The sequence below is a fragment of the Gymnogyps californianus genome, chromosome 3 (genome assembly GCF_018139145.2).
Source record: "Gymnogyps californianus isolate 813 chromosome 3, ASM1813914v2, whole genome shotgun sequence".
Taxonomy (NCBI): domain Eukaryota; kingdom Metazoa; phylum Chordata; class Aves; order Accipitriformes; family Cathartidae; genus Gymnogyps; species Gymnogyps californianus.
In genome coordinates, this window is record NC_059473.1 from 121,263,178 (window position 1) to 121,283,068 (window position 19,891).

A 19,891-nucleotide genomic window follows, 5' to 3' on the forward strand; every position below is an offset into this window, starting at 1 on the left:
CTCATACACAAACTGATGGAGTACAGGCCAGATGAGCATAAAGTGAAATGGACTGAAAACTGCCCAAAATGTCAGGCTCAAGCGGTTGTAATCAATGACATATAGTCCAGCTGGAGGAGAGTCACCAGTGGTATGCCCCAGGAGTCAACGCTGAGTTGTTCAGTATCTTTATTAATAACCTGGATGACTGGACTGAATGCACCCTCAGCAAGTCTGCAGATGATACAAAACTGTGAAGAGTGGCTGACAGACCAGCCAGGTGTGCTGCTATTCAGAGGGACCTCAACAGGCTGAGGAAACAGGCCAACAGGAACCTCATGAAGCTCAAAGGGAAATGCCAAGTCCTGCCCCTGGGGAGGAACAATGCCATGCACCAGTACAGGCTGCGGACTGCTTGGCTGGAAAGCAGCTTGGCAGAGGAGGACGTGGTGGACACCAGGTTGACACGAGCCAATAACACGCCCTTGCAGCAAAAGGCGGCCAACAGCATCTTGGGCTGCATTAGGAGGAGTATTGCCAGCAGGTTGAGGGAGGGGATCCTCCCCCTCTGCTCAGCACTGATGAGACCCATCTGGAGTGCTGGGTCCTGTTCTGGGCTCCCCAGTACAAGACAGACATGAACATACTGGAGTGAGCCCAACAAAGGGCCGCAAAGATGACTAAGGGACTGGAGTATCTTGATACAATGAAAGGCTGAAAGAGCTGGGAGAAGGCTCAGGGAGATCTTATTGATGAGGGTGTGGAAAAGACTGAGTGGTGCCCAGTGAAAGCACAAGAGGCAGTGGGCACAAACTGAAACAGAACAAATGCCACTTAAATATATATACACACACGCATATGCATACACACACTGCAAGAGTGATCAAACAATGGAACAGTTTGTCCTGAGGGGCTGTGTAGTCTCCTTAGAGATGCTCAAAATCCAACTGGACATGGTCCTGAGCAACCCGCTGTAGCTGACCCTGCTCTGAGCAGGAGAGTTGGACTAGATGATCTCCAAAGGTGCCTTCCAGCCTCAGCAATTCTGTGACTGATTCGAGTCAAAGATATACCTTAGGTGGTAGCTTTCTGTCATCCAGCCATGACAGCCGTTCAACATAATTAGAGAACTTCCCAGACAGTGCTTTTTGAAGGTTTTGACCCATTTTCAGGGGCAGGGGATCGATTAAATCAACAGTGCTAAGTAAAAAAATACTGAATGGATATCTTTGGGGGAAAGGTGGTTATAGCAGGCTTTATGGGAGTGGTCTGTTCAGCTCTTGGTTTTGAGTAAGATGACAACCTGACTAGTGAAACAATAAAACAGACCAAACACGTCAAAGCCAGTCAGCCTCGTCAACAACTACAGACTACCTTGTTCCCCATGGCACAGACAAAAAGTGTCCGATGTAACACCACTGCCTCTTTGACAAAATAGCTCACACTGTTAGCCAACAGAGCAACGCTGCCTGCACAAGGCAGTCAGTCACTGCTGGCACAGGTGGACCCTCCAACTTCTCCAAAACTTTCACAACCGGCTCTTCTGCCAACCACATCCCAGTGCCAAAGCAGAAGGCAAGCCTCCCGATAAGCACGGCTGCATAACACCCATCTTCACTGATTTTAAACAAAGGAAGTCGTCAGCTACTCAGACTCTTTCTGAAGTTGGCTATTATAGGTAACTAAGGCCCTCTGGGAGCCCTACAAAAAAACAAACAAAAAAAAAAAAATCAAGGAAAAGAGTGGAAAATATACTGAAATTCTAGCATGTCTGTGTCCTCAATAGAAATAACGAAGTGTCAGACAGTCATCCAGCAAAGAGCAAAATTTCACATTCTTGGTACCTTGTTTAGGATATTACAATACTGTCAGAATCCAGTGACCTTTCTGTAGTAGCCAGAAAAAGACACAAACCAGATATAAAATAAATCCCATGAAAAACACATTTAATAGCTTATAAAAAAGAAAAAAAAAATCATGGGATAACTGAAACCCTTGCATATAACTCTCAAGCTATTCAGGAAGCCTTGCTGAAACTTGCTGCAGACCTGGAGGGACAGCGTCCAGCACGAAGCAGCAAGAGGAGCTTGAGTTGCATGCCATGCTCCATAAAGGTCTCTTCAGGCAGGTTTTAGGTCAGTTCAGATTCAAAGTCATTTACTGGAATGTGAACCCTGCAAAGTTGTGTGGCCTCCAGAAGCATCTTGCCAGCAGAACTTCAGTTACACTAGAAACTGAGATTTTGCTTTTCCAATTTATCATAACAGACAGTTGCTAGATGCCCAAAACAAACTTTACTAGTACTGTTATTTCCACTTGTACATCTATCACAAAACACCCAAAGTTTAGTCTCCTATAAAACCAAGCTAACGTTTTTGTTATTAGGTATGAACACATACACAGAGTTACAAAGGTATTTAGTTTTATAGCAGACAGCAAGCTTACACTAGAGACAAAAGATGACAGAAGACACAATCTTATCCTTTTATCTATCATACTTTTCTTCACAACTATCTCAAAATCAGGTGCTGGACTGAAGGAGAAAGCTCCTTCCAATTGCTTTCCCCCAGAAACATTCCCACAATTTGTGAGATATAAGAGTTCCAGCTGTTTTAATAGTAATACCATAGTATACGTTTGGCCACCGAAGACAGATCTTAACACTGAAAAAGTAGTTCAAGTGTTTAAATGCTGAACAATGAAAACACCTCCATGAGTGTTAAACATAAGTAGTGGTTATAAGAATGTTTTTCTTCCACTTCAACACCACATAATTCCCTGTTACCCTGACCTGAGTCACTGATGACAACCCACATGCTCAAATAAAGAGACCTGGTGGACTCCCCACTGCCCTTAAAATTCTAGTCCCTGCTTCCAAAACTGCATGAGTTTTGTCCTATGAAGCTCTCCTGGTAAGACACATGCACAAGGTAAGCACCAGGGTTTGGCAACCGAAGACAAATCCCTCCTGGCCAAGAGCCTCCACTGCTCTGCAGCCAGGCTCACTCTTCTGCGCTCTGCTCCTGCTCCCATGATTCACTCTCCTCTTTACACAACTACCCACAATGACCATAATAACCAGTTCCCCAAAGATCAAAGTATTCTTTTGGGGTACAGATGTGGGTTTGGTCTTCCTCACACTGAGTAGGGAAGCGCCTCACATTTCCCACTATTGGGGAAACCACTGTGACCACTGGTCTTGTGCAAAAAGGTACTTCCTTTCACGTCCCAATTGCCATCAGCATGAGAAGCAGCCTAGGGACTGAACCTTGAACAGATGCAAACATATAGTATTTCCTACTTTCCTTCTCATGGTGCCCAATACAGCTACATCACCAATGGGAAATGGGACACCTGCAACGTTGTATTTCCAAGACATCTTAACCCATGGATGCTGTGATCCCATCCTCTCTTCTGTGTGCATTCACATGGTCCCTTCCCCCTGCTCTGCACTTCAATTAGCACTTATTTATACTACTGGTGAATCAGATAAAGAAAACAGCCCGAGAGAAAACTATTTAGTGCCAGCTTCCTGCAAGTTTATCTCCCTAAGATGGCTCACTGCAGGGTCAGAGACGCAGGACTGCATCAAACCCAACTTAGATCTACATCGCTGTTACAGTCCAGATCAGGAGCACACTTCTCAGTGAAGCTCCAAACCATCCTCATTGATTGTGCTTCAGTTCACAGTGCGGAGCAGTCTCACAGGAAGTAATCTGGATTTCTTTTCACTGAAACTAAATCAAAGATATGCAGCCCAGGAACACTCTTAATGCATGCTAATCTTTAATAGGCATTAAATCCATGGGATGAGACTCGAACTACAATGATATAAAAACGTCCAAAACATGCAAGATGAACGTCAGGTCCCTAACACCAACAGTTCCCCCCTACAGATCCATTCATCTTGCCCCTCACCACCTCCTGCTTTGCACATAGTCAAAATCTGCCATGAAACCACATCCTAACATAATGCATAAATATGAGACCACTGGATTCCTGTCAACTCTGACAGTAGGGATGCAGTTCCAAGCTATTAAGAAATTGAACAAGGAAAGAGTATATTTTACTAACAGAGACCATGCAGTCTACACATCGTACAGTACAGTTCACCACAGCCTTCAATAAGTCAATAGTTTTAAGTCACACTATACAGAACAGCAGACAATTAACCAAGCTGAGCCATGTGGAGCCATCACATTCATGCTCCATGTGGAGGACTTGCAAAACAGTGGCATCATGAGGACTACTGAAAGCGTTAAGCGTCACAAGTAAGATGTTCTACCTTCACAGCAGCTCAAAAGGAGGCCGGGTGCCTCCTGTATGGCCTTGGAAATAGCAGTGACACATAGCAGAGCCACTTCTAGCTGTGCCTACTCCCAAGCCATACCAGTCGTGCCAGCTCCAGTCCTGACAAACAGCTCTGTACCAAAGCAGTCACATTGCTTCCTGCTCCTGAAGCTTTGATCTCCTATACGCCAGCCAAGCAAACATTTGCTGCCACAAGGAAGGGATGTGACAGAGGAGGTACTCGGCAGTTTAAGATAATGCTGACTTTATATATTCAAATATTGACTTAAGGTCTTGTTTTAAGCAGAGTGCCCTGAGCCATCAGGATTCTTTCATTAGTTTATAATAAAACAACATAATGCCAATGGAATTGAAGGATTTTCATACCATTCTACATACATTTTCTTTTAAGCATATACAATTAATTCCCAATTTGCTGTAAGCCAATTATTCTAGTTGTGGATTATTTCAAAGACAGAGAACCTAAATCTGTACAATTTATTAGCTCAGGTGCTGGGCAAACAAACATTGCTTCCAAGCACTAAAGACACCTTCAATACGAACAAACACACACTGTTGGACCAAGCTGATTCTACATAAAACCAGCTCAGCTGTGTCCACCCAAACTCTGGCAGCACGACGAACAGCCTGCTGCCACCCAGCAGGGACTCAGTTTGGATCTCAACAGGATTTGCTCCATTTGAAGAAACAGCCTTCATACTCGCTCCAACACACCCCACGTCTCAGAAGGCTCATTAGGTTCGATGCAGCATTATATGAGTGATGGCAATCAGCCACTATGCTACAGAGTCAGGCCAAATTCCCAACAAGCCTCCTTTCCACTTCCTGAGCATAAAAGCTGATCAGACAGAGCACCAACCCCGCCTGAGCTCACATTCATGCAGCGCTGTGCTGGGGCAGCTCAGTCCTCCAGCCGCAGCCGCCTCTCCTCTATCAGATTAAAAAAAAAATATTTTTAGAAAGGAATTTAAAAATCAAAGGTTTTCCAATCAAAGACCATAGCACTGGTTATCAAGAAAATATATCATTCTTCTGGAATACAGTATATCTTTTCTATCACAAGTCGCCACCAAAAAGGTGCTGGATATATGTGATGGTTTACAAGATCAGTCAGAATTGTACAGGTTGCCTGGAGTAGTTGTGGATGCCCCATCCCTGGAAGCATTCAAGGCCAGGCTGGACAGGGCTTTGAGCAATCTGATCTAGTGAAAGATGTCCCTGCCCATGGCAGGGATGTTGGAATGAGATGATCTTTAAAGGTCCCTTCCAACTCTAACCATTCTATGATTCAGACACAAAAATCTTTTAATGAGATTTTACCTAGGTGTTAGATATACCATACAAATAAAAGAACATATCAGTAACTGGCTCTAGCATGTTCTCTTTCAGAGATATTCTGTGACTTTCACAGACTTCTTGTGATCCACAAGATCTGTCAGATCCCTCATTAAAGCTTCTCACACTTCTGATTGTACATCTACAGCTGACAGGCAACTCTGCAGAAGTTGGCCAAACTGAAATTAATTTGAGCCACTGAACACTTCTCCCAAAAATACTTTCCTGCTGCTATGCCACTGACATCCCAGTCGTGAACTCTCAGACAGTACAATTCCCAATCAGCTCCAGTCACTGTTAAAGTCAGTGATAAGGTGGAGTACAGTTTTGCTTTTTTCTTCCTTTTTTTCTTTTCACCCTGCAGTGTCTGCTATTTTTCCTTACTTCTTCTGTAACTCGCTCTATGCTGCTTCACCCAGTTCTAGCACAAACATTTTCTGCTTAGAGCAACAATCTTTCTACAGCAATAGCTTGCCTAAAAAAAAGATAATAAAAACAAAAATAGCAGTCTACCCATGAGACAGTCAAAAGCCAGGGGTCTTGGTTCTGTCAGCACAGAACTGGTCCATCTGGAAACTGCCCTGGATCTGCCTGGCATTTTTAGATTGGGCAAGTCAATGGTGCATTCTCCAAGAAATGAGTCACCACACATTTTTAATAAAAGATTATGTCTAATTTTACAGCCCAGTAAGAATGGCTGAAGGAATTAGGAAAACGAACAATTGAAAACTGTAAAAAATGTACACTTTTCCTCCCAAACTATTTCAAGTAATGAGAAACTCATTGCATTCTAACAGTAACCATCTCAAACACCAGCTTCTCACGCTGGCTCTGGTACAATTAGCAAGATACTTTGTGAAGGAAATTAAACAGTATAGCAGAAATCCTGCCCAGCAGCCTGCCCTGAAGCATTAAAGATGCAAACCATGCATGCCTCATTTTCCTACTCCAGGCTCCCATAATTTTCTAAAGTGCATTCTAGTGCTTAGCACTGTGTAAGACAGAGCACGCTTAAATTAGAAGTTTGTCAATTTTCACTTCCCTAAAGCAAATCATTCCCACACATACCCTCAATTCTATAACTGTATCCTGTAGATAAGTCATCATTACCAGCCAGCTGGGAAAAAAGCGTTTTAGTGATACGTTCCTCACTGCAGGTACATTAAACCAACTCTAGAAGAAGCATCCAATCACACCTTCTCCAATATTATCAGAAATACTTGTCTTAAATTTGGTCGCAAACTTAATAAATGTTAAAATTGTAGATGTGCTTTTACCCTCTCACCACTATGAGCAGGAACTCCCAGGCTCCTCCCTTCATAGCAAGGGAAGACATGAAATAGGAAGTATTAGAGTAAAATCTGTCCCACCTACAGGTATTTGATACTACCTTGTAAGGACAGAAGAGGTCAAAATGTTTCACCTGGGAAGTTATGTTAAGCAGAAAGTGATGTTTTGTGCTACTTGCTATTTCCTTCAGTCTGAGTAGAGATCACTGCAAGAAATCAGCCTGGAAATGAGAGGTGACACCTGCAGGAAAGGTAGCAAATGTCTTCGCAAGCAAAGGTGAAAAACTGCTATTACTTTAATATGCAGAGTAAATCAGGGATCTTAGAGGGCACAGGGTAACATACTTTAAAAAAGCACACCACGTTTTCTTAAGTCATGACTCAGACACTGTTCCATATATAGATTTACGCTTCTTCCTCTGTTCCTTCCCTTAAGTTAATTTTATAACATCTATTTGGCAAAACATTCAAGGTGAGTCACAAAACACCAAATTACAAAAGCTGCTAAAACAAGCCATGCCAAAAAGCTCTGACGAACAAAAAGATCATACCTCATCTAGATTTAGTTCAAATCCAAAGCACCAAATAAGCAGTAAAAGTACCACAGGGTCAACACCATATTTATAGGTTTTTCCCTTAAAACCTCCACTAGATAATTAGCTCACAAAAATACATTTGAAGCTGAAGACTGTTGCTGATCTTAGTTAGAATTCTTTTTACAAAGTCATCCCCCTCCCCCCCCAAAAAAAAAAACCAAACAAACAAACAATCTGTATTTGAATTTTAACTTTCCTTCCTTCAATATCAGGAGCCCATGTTACTACAAAAGCTTCAGCTCCTCCTGCAGATTTTTTTTCAGGACACTTCTAGCCAAAAAGGACAGCATGATCACAGCTCCAGGTTACGAATTCATGAGTTACAAAAACAAGGAAGTCTCTGGAAGCCTTTTGGGTTTAAACCAAAAGAAAACTCCTTTCACGCTCTAAAAAAATGCAAAAATGCTTTGATAGATGGCCTACAATTTGGCACATATCTAATTCAGAATGACAATTAGTATTTCTGCAAACATGGCAAGGATCTGGCTTTGAAATAAATCTACGGAAACTTAAAAGCATCATTCGGAGCATGCACAAAGTGTTCCCTTCATCTTTAAAAACAGACATGATGCAATAGTCTGAATGGTCCCAGATTGGGATCTTGCAAAAACCACAAAATATGCTTAGCGTTAAAACAGGGACAAGTGTTCCTATCTGACTTCATGCTGTCAGGACAGTCCATACTAATTATGGCATTAATAAAGTTAATTTACTTTTTAGTGTGGACATTTTAGCCTATACAAAAAACTGAACTGTTGATTGAAAAGCACAAAGAAATCGTTATGCAATGGATTTTTACAAAAGCCAGTCAAAATGGCAAATGCTCAAGGGCACCCTACAATCTCAATCAGATAGTTTTAAAGGAGATAAAATTGCTCAATTATGTTCTAAAAGTTAGGAGATTGAGTCCTTTAAAGATCCATTTGTAACTTGAATTTAGAAGCATTTAAGTATATCATATTAAGACCATGATTTAAACCTGTATGGCTTGCAATACTTCCAATCACAGAAAAACAAGGTTTGAAAGGATCTCTGTAGGTCACTTACTCCACACTGGTCGGAGCGAGGCCAACCTCAAAGTCAAATCAGGTCACTCAAGGCACTGTCCAGCTAAATTTTGAAAGTCTTCAAAGGATGGAGATAAAACAGCCACCCTGGGCACCTTTTCTGGCACTCAATTCTCATAGTCATTTTTCCCCATTATATTCAATAGGAATTACCGTTGTCTTAACTTGCAGCCATTGTCTTACATTTTTTCACTGTGCCTCCAAGGACAGTATGTCTTTCTCTTCTCCAGGCTAGACCAACTTCTTGCACACTATATGCGCTAGCCTCCTAACCACATTCAACTCTCCAGTCTGTTGGTATTCCCCTTGCATTTGAGGGGAGGGAGGAGCAAAACTGGACACCGTATTTTAAAGGCAGCCTTGAGAGTGCCAGGTTGTGGGAAACAATCACTCCCCATGACCTGGTAGCTACTATCCTGCTCATGCCACCTGGTAGACAGCGAGGTTGTTCTTTCCTAGATGCTGGATTATGCACTTGTCTTTTTGGAATCACAGGAGGTTCCTGCTGGACCATTCCCCCAGTACTACTGCAGCACATCAACCATCCCCCCCTCATTCACTGTGGGGTTTTTTAGGTACCTGAACATAATCTTGAGCACTTGAAGAAACCAGGCTCACGTCAGCGTCCCTATCAGCCTATCCTCCTGCTTCGCTCCCAATAACTCTTCCCCCATACACCCATCTGGTTGAAATATGCCAGTAAAGTAGCATCTCAAAAATACGAGCTGTGGTTTTTTGTTTTTTTTTTTTTTTCCAGAGACAGCACTGAAGCACCCAAATCACAGTCCTCCCTGAGGAAAAGACTTCACGACTGCCCAAACACTCCTCCTCTTTTAACCTGATGGTTGGCTAATCACCAAATATGCAGCTTGGAAGCAGCTACAGCATGTGCTGTGTCTTGCAGAGCTAATTGATAGTAACACAGAACGATCGGTATTTGAAGAATTTGAGGAGGGAGCAGAGGCGTTACAGGAGGTTATGAAAAGCTGTCTGGGGCAAGGGGTAGCAGCCGCTGCGGTCAGGAGACAAAGCACCCGAACCCAAGTTCATAGAAAGCTAACCCTCACCTCCACCTTTCTCAACACATTTGCTTGAAGTAGTAGTTTGGATTTCGGAAACACAAAGGAAATCCTTTTGACTGTCCCCACATTTTTCACAACTACCAGGCACAACCATGGTGACCCAACTACACACAAAAAAAAGTAAAATCAAGAGAAGAGAAAAAAATCAGCAATATAATCTCAGCTTTTTAAAAAACACAGGTCAGGATTTACCACTTCAGTCGCTGCTCAGAACTGCAAAAGCATGATAGAGCAGCGTACAGCAAGATCCAGCAACTCTGTCTTGATAGGAAATCAGCATGGTCTTCTTGCTGCATGGAGATGGCAGGCTCTGTCTTATTCTACTGACAGCACATCTCATGTTTCATAAACAGCTTTATTTCACCTGCTATTCATCAAGCCCGAGGCTTCCTGTTACTAGTTATCTACCAGGGCAGGTTTTCTTCTACTACCTACACATTAGAAGTCATTTACATCACAATCCATATATATATATTTTATGATTCTCTCTCAGTAAGGTTGCAGCATTAAGACTGAAAGAGCAAACCCTCTTCCCACAAAATAAGCATCTAGTAAGATGATGAGCACATGAAAATTAAAGGAAGCACTTTTATGCACTCTCAATTGTGCTTTTACTTGAGAACAACCACACTGTTAATTCACATACAGCCCTATAGCACATACAGCTACAAGAAATGCCTTCAAGCTCTCCTCAAGCTGCAAAGGGTTTCATCCGAGACGGTTTCCAATTTCCCTGCACCACATCCTTACACAGATACTGGTATGCAGTAAAAGCAGATCCTGGTATACTTAGGCTTCTCATAATGTGAAAACGTTAATGTAATGTTTTTAACTATCGTCTTCCACTTTACAGACAAACTCTTACTTCCCGGTGCTGAAGGACGAGGTGTATTTTCAGTACCACGCGTAGTTTGAGTCAGGCAAATGAAGCACCAAATTTGATTTTCAAGAGCAAAACAGCACAGTTCATAATAATTTATTGTTAATAAAAGGACTATATTCTGCTGTTTGCACTTTTCTGAAAGATCTGCTGTCTCCTTATCTACCACACCCATGATAGTATGGGATTAACACATTTGCTTTTGTCCTCAGGTCTACAAAAAACTTACTCGCCTCAGCACTTCCACTGCCCCCATTTCAGAACAGCATCTCATTTTACCTGGCTTCAGAACAGCACCAACTCAGATGAACACAAAAAGAAGCGTTGTTTGGGACACTGAGGTTTCAAACAAACAGCCCATGGCCCACTCTTCAGATAGTCACCTGAAACTCTGCCGACACTTCCAGGCAGCTTGCAAATCTAGCTAAATTTGTGAAGTCTTGTACTAAAAACTCTGAACAAAAGAATATTCCTCACTTAACCACTTAGGAAACCAAACAGATGGGCTCTGCTTTTCAGGAACGGTTGCCTTAGTCATTACAAAGAATAAAGTTTCTTACAGCGATTCCAGCAATCTGAGGATGAAGGAGTGACCCTGCATGCTCTCTCCCTACTCATTCCCATACCGCTGCCTCTTCCCTTGTGCTGGTCTCACAGTTGTGCTGCTCCAGGGTGTGCCGGTTTAGTTTGCTGCCAAATCAGCCAGCTGGTTCTCTTCCAGTTGGATTCAACTCCGGCCAGTGTCTTGAACTAGATCAACCCATGGACACATGATCACTAAATCTGCCAAAAGGGAAGGTTAGAGAACGCACGGATACGGGCATCATCTAGCGGATTGACCATATCAAGAAATGATGGACCTAGCACTTCCCTTGGCAATTTGTTCTAGTGGTTAGTAACTTCCCCGATAGAAACATTCAGATGTTAAAATGAGTGCAAACAGCAGTATAATTTACCTTAAGTTTTAGGCAGGCTTATTCTAGTTAATCTTGCATTTATTGATTTATGACAGTACTAAATAAGCCAAACTCTATAAAAGCATTTAAGTGATGGGAACATTAAAGTCCAGCCCAACCATGGAAAATCAGGATACAGAAGGACAGAGGCGTATTTTTTACATACCATGCTCAGTCGTCTTCTCAAAACATACACATTACTGAGGACAACCAAAACCAAAATCCACAGAAATACAAAAAGCACCTCAATAACAAGTTATAGCTGTTTAGGAACTATTTTCTCTTTAAAGGTATTATTAAACCAATAAAAAAAAAAGAATGCAAGTTAGAGGCACTGCTTAAAAAGGACACTTGGCCGGCTTAAAACGGATGGGGGAGGATGACAAGGAGTTTAAAAAAGCATTTTAAAGATCAGGAACAAGAAAATTGTGAAATAATCAGTTTGGTGGATCGTGAACACTTTGGGAGAGCAATTAATATAGACACTCAGAAGAAGCTTGGGAAATTTCAGCTTGGATCTAGTGCAAAGTAACTGCAGGCTAAAACGGAAAAGGAGAAACACTCTCTGTTCCCTGGCTCCTGAAATAGCGTCCCATCCACTCTCTTGCACAGGAGCTAATGACTGTGCAGTCAGAGTAAGGCCATTCAGCTTGCTGACATGATGGCAAACCTGGCACAAGAGTTTCTTCAACGCCAGCCAGCTTGTTATCTCACACCACAGACTCACAACCACTAGAGCCACGGCAAGCCAGGAAGAGGCATCGCAAAGCTCTGGCCCTTGTTGGCAGCAGCCTAAAGTTATCTCTGATGAAGCATAGCGTGAAACTGCACCCACAGGATGACTTCAGGCAAAGCAAGATTACATGCAAAGCAGCCTTAAAGGAAATCCTTTCATAACTAAAGATGCAAGTTCAGAGTTAAGTGATGTGATTCTCCTTTACTAGAGAGTGAAAACTTCATGAAACTAGCGATTTCATTTCTTCAAGCGGCAAAGATGGAGACTTTTCTCCCCTCAGTCCCAAAGATGCATTGAGTGGAAACGACTTGAACCATTCTGAGAAGTTAGCTTATTGTTCTGCTTTTGTATTTTTCCTAAAAAATGAAGAAACAATGTACCTTGGGGAAAAAAAACACACTAAGCAGAATTAAGGTAAACTGGTATGTTTCCAATAAATCTACAATTGAACTAAAGAGTTAAAATTGGAAGACAATAATTTCTATCAGGCACGACTTCGACAACTGCCGTAAATGTGCCACAGCTGACACCGCTGTAAGTAGCATCCTCATCTTCCTCCTGCTTCCATTCACTCTTTTTGCAACCGTGAGCTTAGTCTCGGTTTCTGGAGAGCCAGCCTGGCTGAAAGCTAAGCCAGGAAGACAGGGAAGTTTTGGAAGACTCAGCTCGTACAAGCAAGGGAAGAGGACAATACGTACTAGCCAGAGGTAAGTAAAGGGTGAGACTTTATTTCAGCGCCAGCTTAAAAAGATCAATCTACACATACAGTCAAAAACATTTGACTAAGACTGACCACTTAGTAATTTTATCCAAGACGTAGAAATGGATGACTTAAGAGTCGTCTTTAAATGGTAAGTCAGGCAAGTTTCCAGGAACTCAGGCAAAACTGTCTTCTTTGAAACTAAAATAAAAATCTTTAACTCCAATCAACAAAAATCCATTCACAGCAGCTGAGACTCAGCTGCTGCGGAAGCAAAAAAATGAGATTACCTAGTACTGCTTAATTCCAAAACCATTTACATATTCCTCTGCTGTCAAAAAGTATCATGTTCATGGCGATTTAGGTACTGTTAAGAAAACAGCATGAGCTTAAGCCATTTAAATAATTTAAAATAATACTTTATCTGGTTGAAGCAATAAAGCTATAAAATTCATTTTGAGTTTCTTTAACAATAATGTCTAATTTAAACTCAAAGTTTACAATCACAAAGCTCTTCAACACTAAGGCACACAAGCAGACAGATCCCTGCTTCCTTCTCCAGAGTTCAGCGGAGAGCTCCAACTGCAACCCTCTCCTGTAATATCACAGGTCAGCACTGTCCAAATTGCCGAACTTAAAGGAAAATGGTTCTTTTTTTTTATTAATTCAAAATATTAGATTCTAATTTATTCCACTGAAAGCAATCCTGCGTAATATCTTGAGCATGTTATAGGAAATATATATTCCTTTAAGAAAAGTTAACTTAATATTCTAAATGACCTCATATCATATTCTCTCCAGCGTACATCACCCCAAAAGTGGAAAGATTTAACTCATTTGGCAGACAGACACATACTGTGACTTCTCCTTCAGTCTGATTTAGGACTCTGGCAGTGGCAGGCCTTAAATTTTTCAGGAAATGCAGATATACTGTTCAAAAATATCTACACTGCTTCATTTTCTTCATTGAAGATTCCTGAAAAAGCAACATTTCATATTGATTTTATATAAAGAAAGTCAATTCTGCATATGGCTAGAGCAATAAAACATAATCCCACCCAAAAATACTTGTTGGCATTAGTCAGAGAAAGTAAATAGCTGTGCAGGCTTCACAACATTATTCAAATGAATTGAAGTTTACACTAAGAAACACATAATAATTTAGGGTGAGAGGAACCTACAGAGGCCATCTAGGCAAACATCCTGCTCAAAGCAAGGCTAGCATCAAAATTAAATCTTTGGTACACTTTTATTTAACATAGCAAGGGATCACTCTAGAAAAGAGGCAACTGAACAGGCAGTTTTAGTACTTCAGTCCTCCTACCAACCAGTGCGACAGGACAGCCAAGGGCGATGCACAAGCAGGGTTACGCTTGCATCATCACAGCGACAAAGTTACGTACAACTATTTCTCATCACTGCACATCCAAGAAGATAAGGGACAGCTAAGGCACAGGCGTCCCCTTCACAGGGAGCGGGGCACTTTTTAGATCGTTAGCAAATTCACAGTTCAGAGTAGAAGAGAAAAGCAACATTCATGGAAAGGAAGAGTGTCAGGGAAGAAAAAGTTGAAGATAATTTAACTACATTACCAAATATAGGAAGACAGTTTGGAAAAAAAAAAAGCCAACTTTAAAAGGAACAGAAGAAAAGGGCTAAAACCCTATAGCGGACCAGAGACATGTTTTTAGTGCCCAGGTGGTAATCACAGGTTGGACTACCTCCTAGAAATCGCTATACCCCAGACCCACTAGCAACAAATTTCATCTGATCGACTTACCCACTTCTGTCAAGATGACCTAGGTCACTTTAAGCACTTTCATTGCTGCTCTTTCCTAAAAAATCATTTTCATGAAACCAGGTTAGGGAAATACTGGACCAGCAGTCATATGTGACAGTATCTCCAAGGAAGCAAAACAGATGGGAAAAGCAGAGCGATGACAGCCAGAGCGGGACAGACCAGGCAGCCACCTCACTTAGTGCCAGCCAGTACAGTGTGCCGAACCACACACTTCCTGTGTTTATGCACCAAAAACTCACTAAGGGACAAAAAAAAACCTAACACAGGCAGACAACAGAGTGAAGAAGGCCAGTGAAGGCGAAGAGACTTCAAAGGGAAGATCCTATCTAGCTGAAAGAAAAACTCTGAGAACTGTTAGGAAAACAAAAGAAACCAAGACAGCAAATATAATTACACCCCTGCATGGATTTAAGTCTTGAACAACACATACACAGTCCTGAACAACTCTCCACAAAAAGATGAAAGTGCTATCAAAATTAAAATAACCATCCAGTAAAGGTGACCAGCACCCGGAATGGCTGGCACATGAGGAAAGCAGACGTAGAGAGACTTCTCAGTCTGAAGCCACCAATCAATCATCCACCATTTCTCAAAAATACAAAGGAGTCAGGCAGAACAAGCAGCAGCTTTAGGGAAAAAACCTCACGCTGAAAGGACATATTTCCCCCACACATCCTCATTCATGCTGAACAGGGACTCCTACTGCCACAGATAGTTGTGGAGGGCAAGACCCGCGTTCCTCTTTGTGCCCCTTTGTACAAGTCCCTGATGGTCCATCCCTATCTATAAAAAAAAAGGTCCAGTGAAACTACAAACACCTTTGAGCAAGTCCATAAATTACTAATTGCCAGACCATGGGTTTTTATAAAAAAATAAAGAACTTTCCATGACAGACCTGCCTTCCATATCCTTTTCCTCCTTACCTGCCCCACAGACAGGACTCTAAGTGCAGCAGCTCTTACATTCTTGGAAAAACAAAAAAGGCAAGAGCTGAGCTGACAGAACCTCTAGCACCTTTTGATGGGATTTTTCCTCTACCTTGACCAAAACCCAGTATGCATCAACTCTTCCCAGTTACTGTAATTTGGTTTCCCAGTAGCTTAGGCACCTCTCTTCCAGAGGTCACCTTTCCATCATCTTCCCTTATAGTTTTGTCTAGAATAAAGAAAATGATAATAAGAAAGCACTACTCAACATTGCCAGTACAAGGTACAGTTGATCTGTCAACATTACGCTCATCAAGCACCCTAGTACAGAAGGGTTGCAATAACTTGTACTTCTGATTAAGTCATTTTATTCTTCAGTAGCTTACTGTAAATAAAGTTCAACTGTACATCATATGTTACATACTTCTTGCTAAAAATACTAGCAGAAGGACTCTTCATCTATCCTATCCCATTTGTTTGGGGGTGTTTGGAGTGGATTTGTCGGGGGGAGGGGTTGTTGGGTTGTTTTTTTGTTTTTTATATCAGAGAACAAGCCTTGAAGTAATGTTTTAATTGGTTCTTGTAATACTACTAGTGAATACTGAAACAATCTGTCACTGTCCCTGTGACAATATGTTAAAAAGTATTCAGTCTGCTTACAAAAACCTTCTGGATTTTCTTCCGTTGCCAACATGAAGGTGAAGAAAGCAAAAGGCTTCACACAAGTTTAATGTTCAATGAACTTACTAAATAGTTTCTGTAGACCAAATACATTTACGTATATTTATACTCATCCTGTTAGCAATGAAGAAGTATGTCTGGCTTCTTAAAGTATTCCAAAGTTATAAAATTTTCTAAAGATGAAATGCAGCAAATGCAAATGTACTAACTCGCAGGAAACACAAATCAAAGCTCGTACAAATTTTTGGAAATAAAAGAGGGGGAAAAATGCATATAGCTAAGAAGATACTGACAGAAGTCCAGTAGATTTCAGTGTACCACTGTGGCAATTTATCAGCTGTTGCTGGAATATTTCATTCTTAGTTGTGAAGACATACAAAAATTATTTGGACACTGCAAATTTAGCTCAACCTTCCTGTTAACGTGCAAGTTGTATAGTCAAACCATTTTGCAACTATAATTAGGAAAATTATCTGTTATTGAGCCATAGAAGCCCGACAGATGTTACAATGCACCAATACATGGAACTGTACCTCACTCTAAGTGGATATCAACCCACGACAGGAAAAAGATAATTCAAATAGATTTTTTTCCCCCTAACATCTGAATACATTTTTTTCCTTTAACTAATCTATTTCTCTCTATTTGTAGACCCATATATGGAATCCACATGATTAACCTAGTACAGAAGGCAAAGAATTATAATGATGGAGCTTAAGCATGTAACTGGGCATTACTAGTAACTTTATAAGGTCTAGTGTTTGTCACCTCTCATAACTCCTCCCCATCTTTCAAGCGCCTGAATGACACGTGCTCTTGCAACACTAATTTCCAACTACTACAAGAACATAAAAGAACGTGGTCCAAGGCATTTTGTATTTCTGCCCTTCTCCTTTTGGTTCGTCCAGAGTCATACTGCCCCGGTTCTTACTCCTCCAGAAATCTCAGAAACCCTTGAGTTTGTCAAACAGATACCTCAATGGCCCCCCTCTAAGCCACCTCTTACATGTAAATCTTTTCCATAAGCTGACATAAAAGACAAACAACCTCTTATCAGGAGCCAGCTCTACCATGACGTCAGTAATAAAATAATCAAATAATGACTTCTCAAGGTAAACGTGAGGCTATCACTAAATATAGCGAGTGCAGTGCAAACTACAGTCAGTTCTTTTTCAACTCTTATTTTTAGAGATGTTTTACTGTACATTCCTCCCCACTTTTGGTCACGGGAGAGTAACACTTGAAAATCTGAATAAAGGACGACACCTTCACAGAAAATCTATTTAAAAGGCTCTGGGATTATGCTGCAATCATTTATAGATGTTTGCCAGCGTTCTGGCAGAAACAGTTCTGTAACTGCACATGCACACAAATTGTTATGGTTATAACAACCCATGCAATAACAATACTTGACATGGAGTGTATGCACCCACTCAATTCAGTCACCTCTAGAGCAGTACTAACATGCTCACTACTGTAATCAGAAGAGGCAGAGAAAGAAGCTACACTTAAGAAAAGGAAAGGTAAGGGAAAAAATACATAAAATAACGTCATATAGCAATCATTAGTCATAAACTGGACTCAACCCTTTATTAACAGTCTTATACAGTATTCCTAACCATACAGTAATAATTTTAGTAATCCAGACCTACCATATGTAAATCCTCAGGTATTTCACATTTCAGCATGATGCAGTCTGAGTTCAAAATGTTTAATTAGCACACTAAATCTCTACACTTTAGGAACCACCACCGCAGGCCACCGCAATGACCTGGATAGATGCTTCTCACTTGCAAGTAAGACAATGCAGCCCAAAAAGAAACAGTAATTCTTACCTATTCTCAACAATCACAAAAAGCATCAAAAAGTGAGTTCTTTAGAGTTTGGTTTGTATCAGAACCTAAAACACCAATTTCACTTCATATTTTCAGACTTCATTTTAAGTGTGCTTCGACCACTTTCACTGAGATGAAAATACTAAAAGCATGTATTTACAATCAGGAGGAACACAAGTCAGGAGGTACATGTATCGCTTCATTAACTGCACGTTTGATCTGCACACCATGCACTTCTTTTTATGCATGACAGGGAGGAAGCAAAGCTATCTAAAACTCAGGTATCCTTCTACTTAAAAAGCTTAAATCACATAGCATGTTTGCACATAGCAGCATAAGCACACACACGCCTCTTCACACAAGCAGTGACACAAAAGCCACCGTCGCACGCACTCTTGCACGCACCCCTCCAGAAGTATATTAAGCAGCTGACATTACATAGCACAGAGCAAGGGAGGCAGTATGAGTGGAGGTAACAGAGACAGACAAAATGGTCAATGGACCTTTCTGGACCTCAGTGGGGGAACTCTGTATAAGGAAAGAGGGCTCTGAAGAGTGGTGTTTAAGTCACTCTTTCATACTTCCCTATGCAGACGCTCTTGCATTAAAAATTAGACCCAGTACACCTGATTGTTTCAAGTGTAAACCTCAACTGGCACATTATGAAAATAGGAATGCTTTGAGTCTTTGTACACTTGCTTTTTTTCAGCCAACACCTTGGTGGAGAAATGGGCAAAGGTGCAGCTCAAACTGAAGCTGGGCAAAAAAAAAGGCAGAAGGGCCGGATTTAATCAGAAAAACTTTTACTCTTCACCAAGCCACTCCAACCAAGCTCCCTCCAAGCAGCACTGGATCAGTGTTCGCTATACAGCTGTAAACCTCGCTCTCCCCACCGAAAACCACTTAACTCCCGGCGCTGCCTCCCGCCTTCTCCCGCCCCGGGCCCCCGCCGCTGCCCCCCCCCCCCCGGGACAGGCCGGGCAGGAGGGAGCGGCCCCGGCCGCTCCCAGCCCCGCCGCCGCTCCTCGTCCCGCCGAGGAGGCAGCGTTTACCCAAGCACCTGCGGGCACCTGCCGCCGCCAGCTCCCGCCCGCCGGGCCCGGCCACTCGCGGTAGCTCCTCCAGCCCCTCCACCGGCCCCGGCCTTCTGCGAAGGCACCGGGTACCAGCAACGCTCCTTGCCCAGGGGACTTCGGGGACTGCCCCGAAGCGGCGCCTCCCGGGCACCCGAGGTCCGCGCCCTCCCCCTCAGACAAAGGGCAGCGGAGGCGGCCCCGGGGCAGCGGGAAGAGGGAGCCAGTCTCGCCGCCTCCCGCCGCGGCAGCCCTTCCCCGCCGCGCTCACCCATGCTGCGCCCGCCCGCCCGGGCTCGGCGGAGCGGCTCCGGGTCCCGCCGACGCGCTCAAGCCGGGCACGGCGGCTCCATCCGTGCCACTACGGGCGTGAAAGGGGCTGCTCCGAGCCGCCGGCGGCCCGGGGCAGAGGCGACCGCAGACCCGTCCCGTCGCTCCCCGCCACCGCCGCACCTCGCCTCAGGCGAGCTCCGGCACCGGCGGCACCGCCCCCGCCCCGCCCCGCCTCGCCCCGCCCCGCCCGCGGCGGGGGTCGCCAAATCCCGCGAGAGCCGAGTGCCACCACCTCCACGCCGTGCCGCCGTTGCCAGGCGGGATGACGTCACCGCCGCTTCCCCGCCCCGCCCGGGACGGTGTCACCGCCC

The 19,891-nt window shown here is 42.9% G+C and overlaps 1 protein-coding gene across 1 annotated transcript in view; it reads right to left on the reverse strand.

Annotated features, from left to right (window-relative positions):
• Nucleotides 1–19,605, reverse strand: part of CD2AP (CD2 associated protein) — an 87,294-nt gene extending 67,689 nt beyond the window's left edge. The window contains 1 exon segment of the mRNA XM_050893442.1: nucleotides 19,519–19,605. Coding sequence (XP_050749399.1) covers nucleotides 19,519–19,522 — 4 coding nt within the window. The 5' untranslated portion in view covers nucleotides 19,523–19,605.
• Nucleotides 19,606–19,891: the final 286 nt, after the last annotated feature.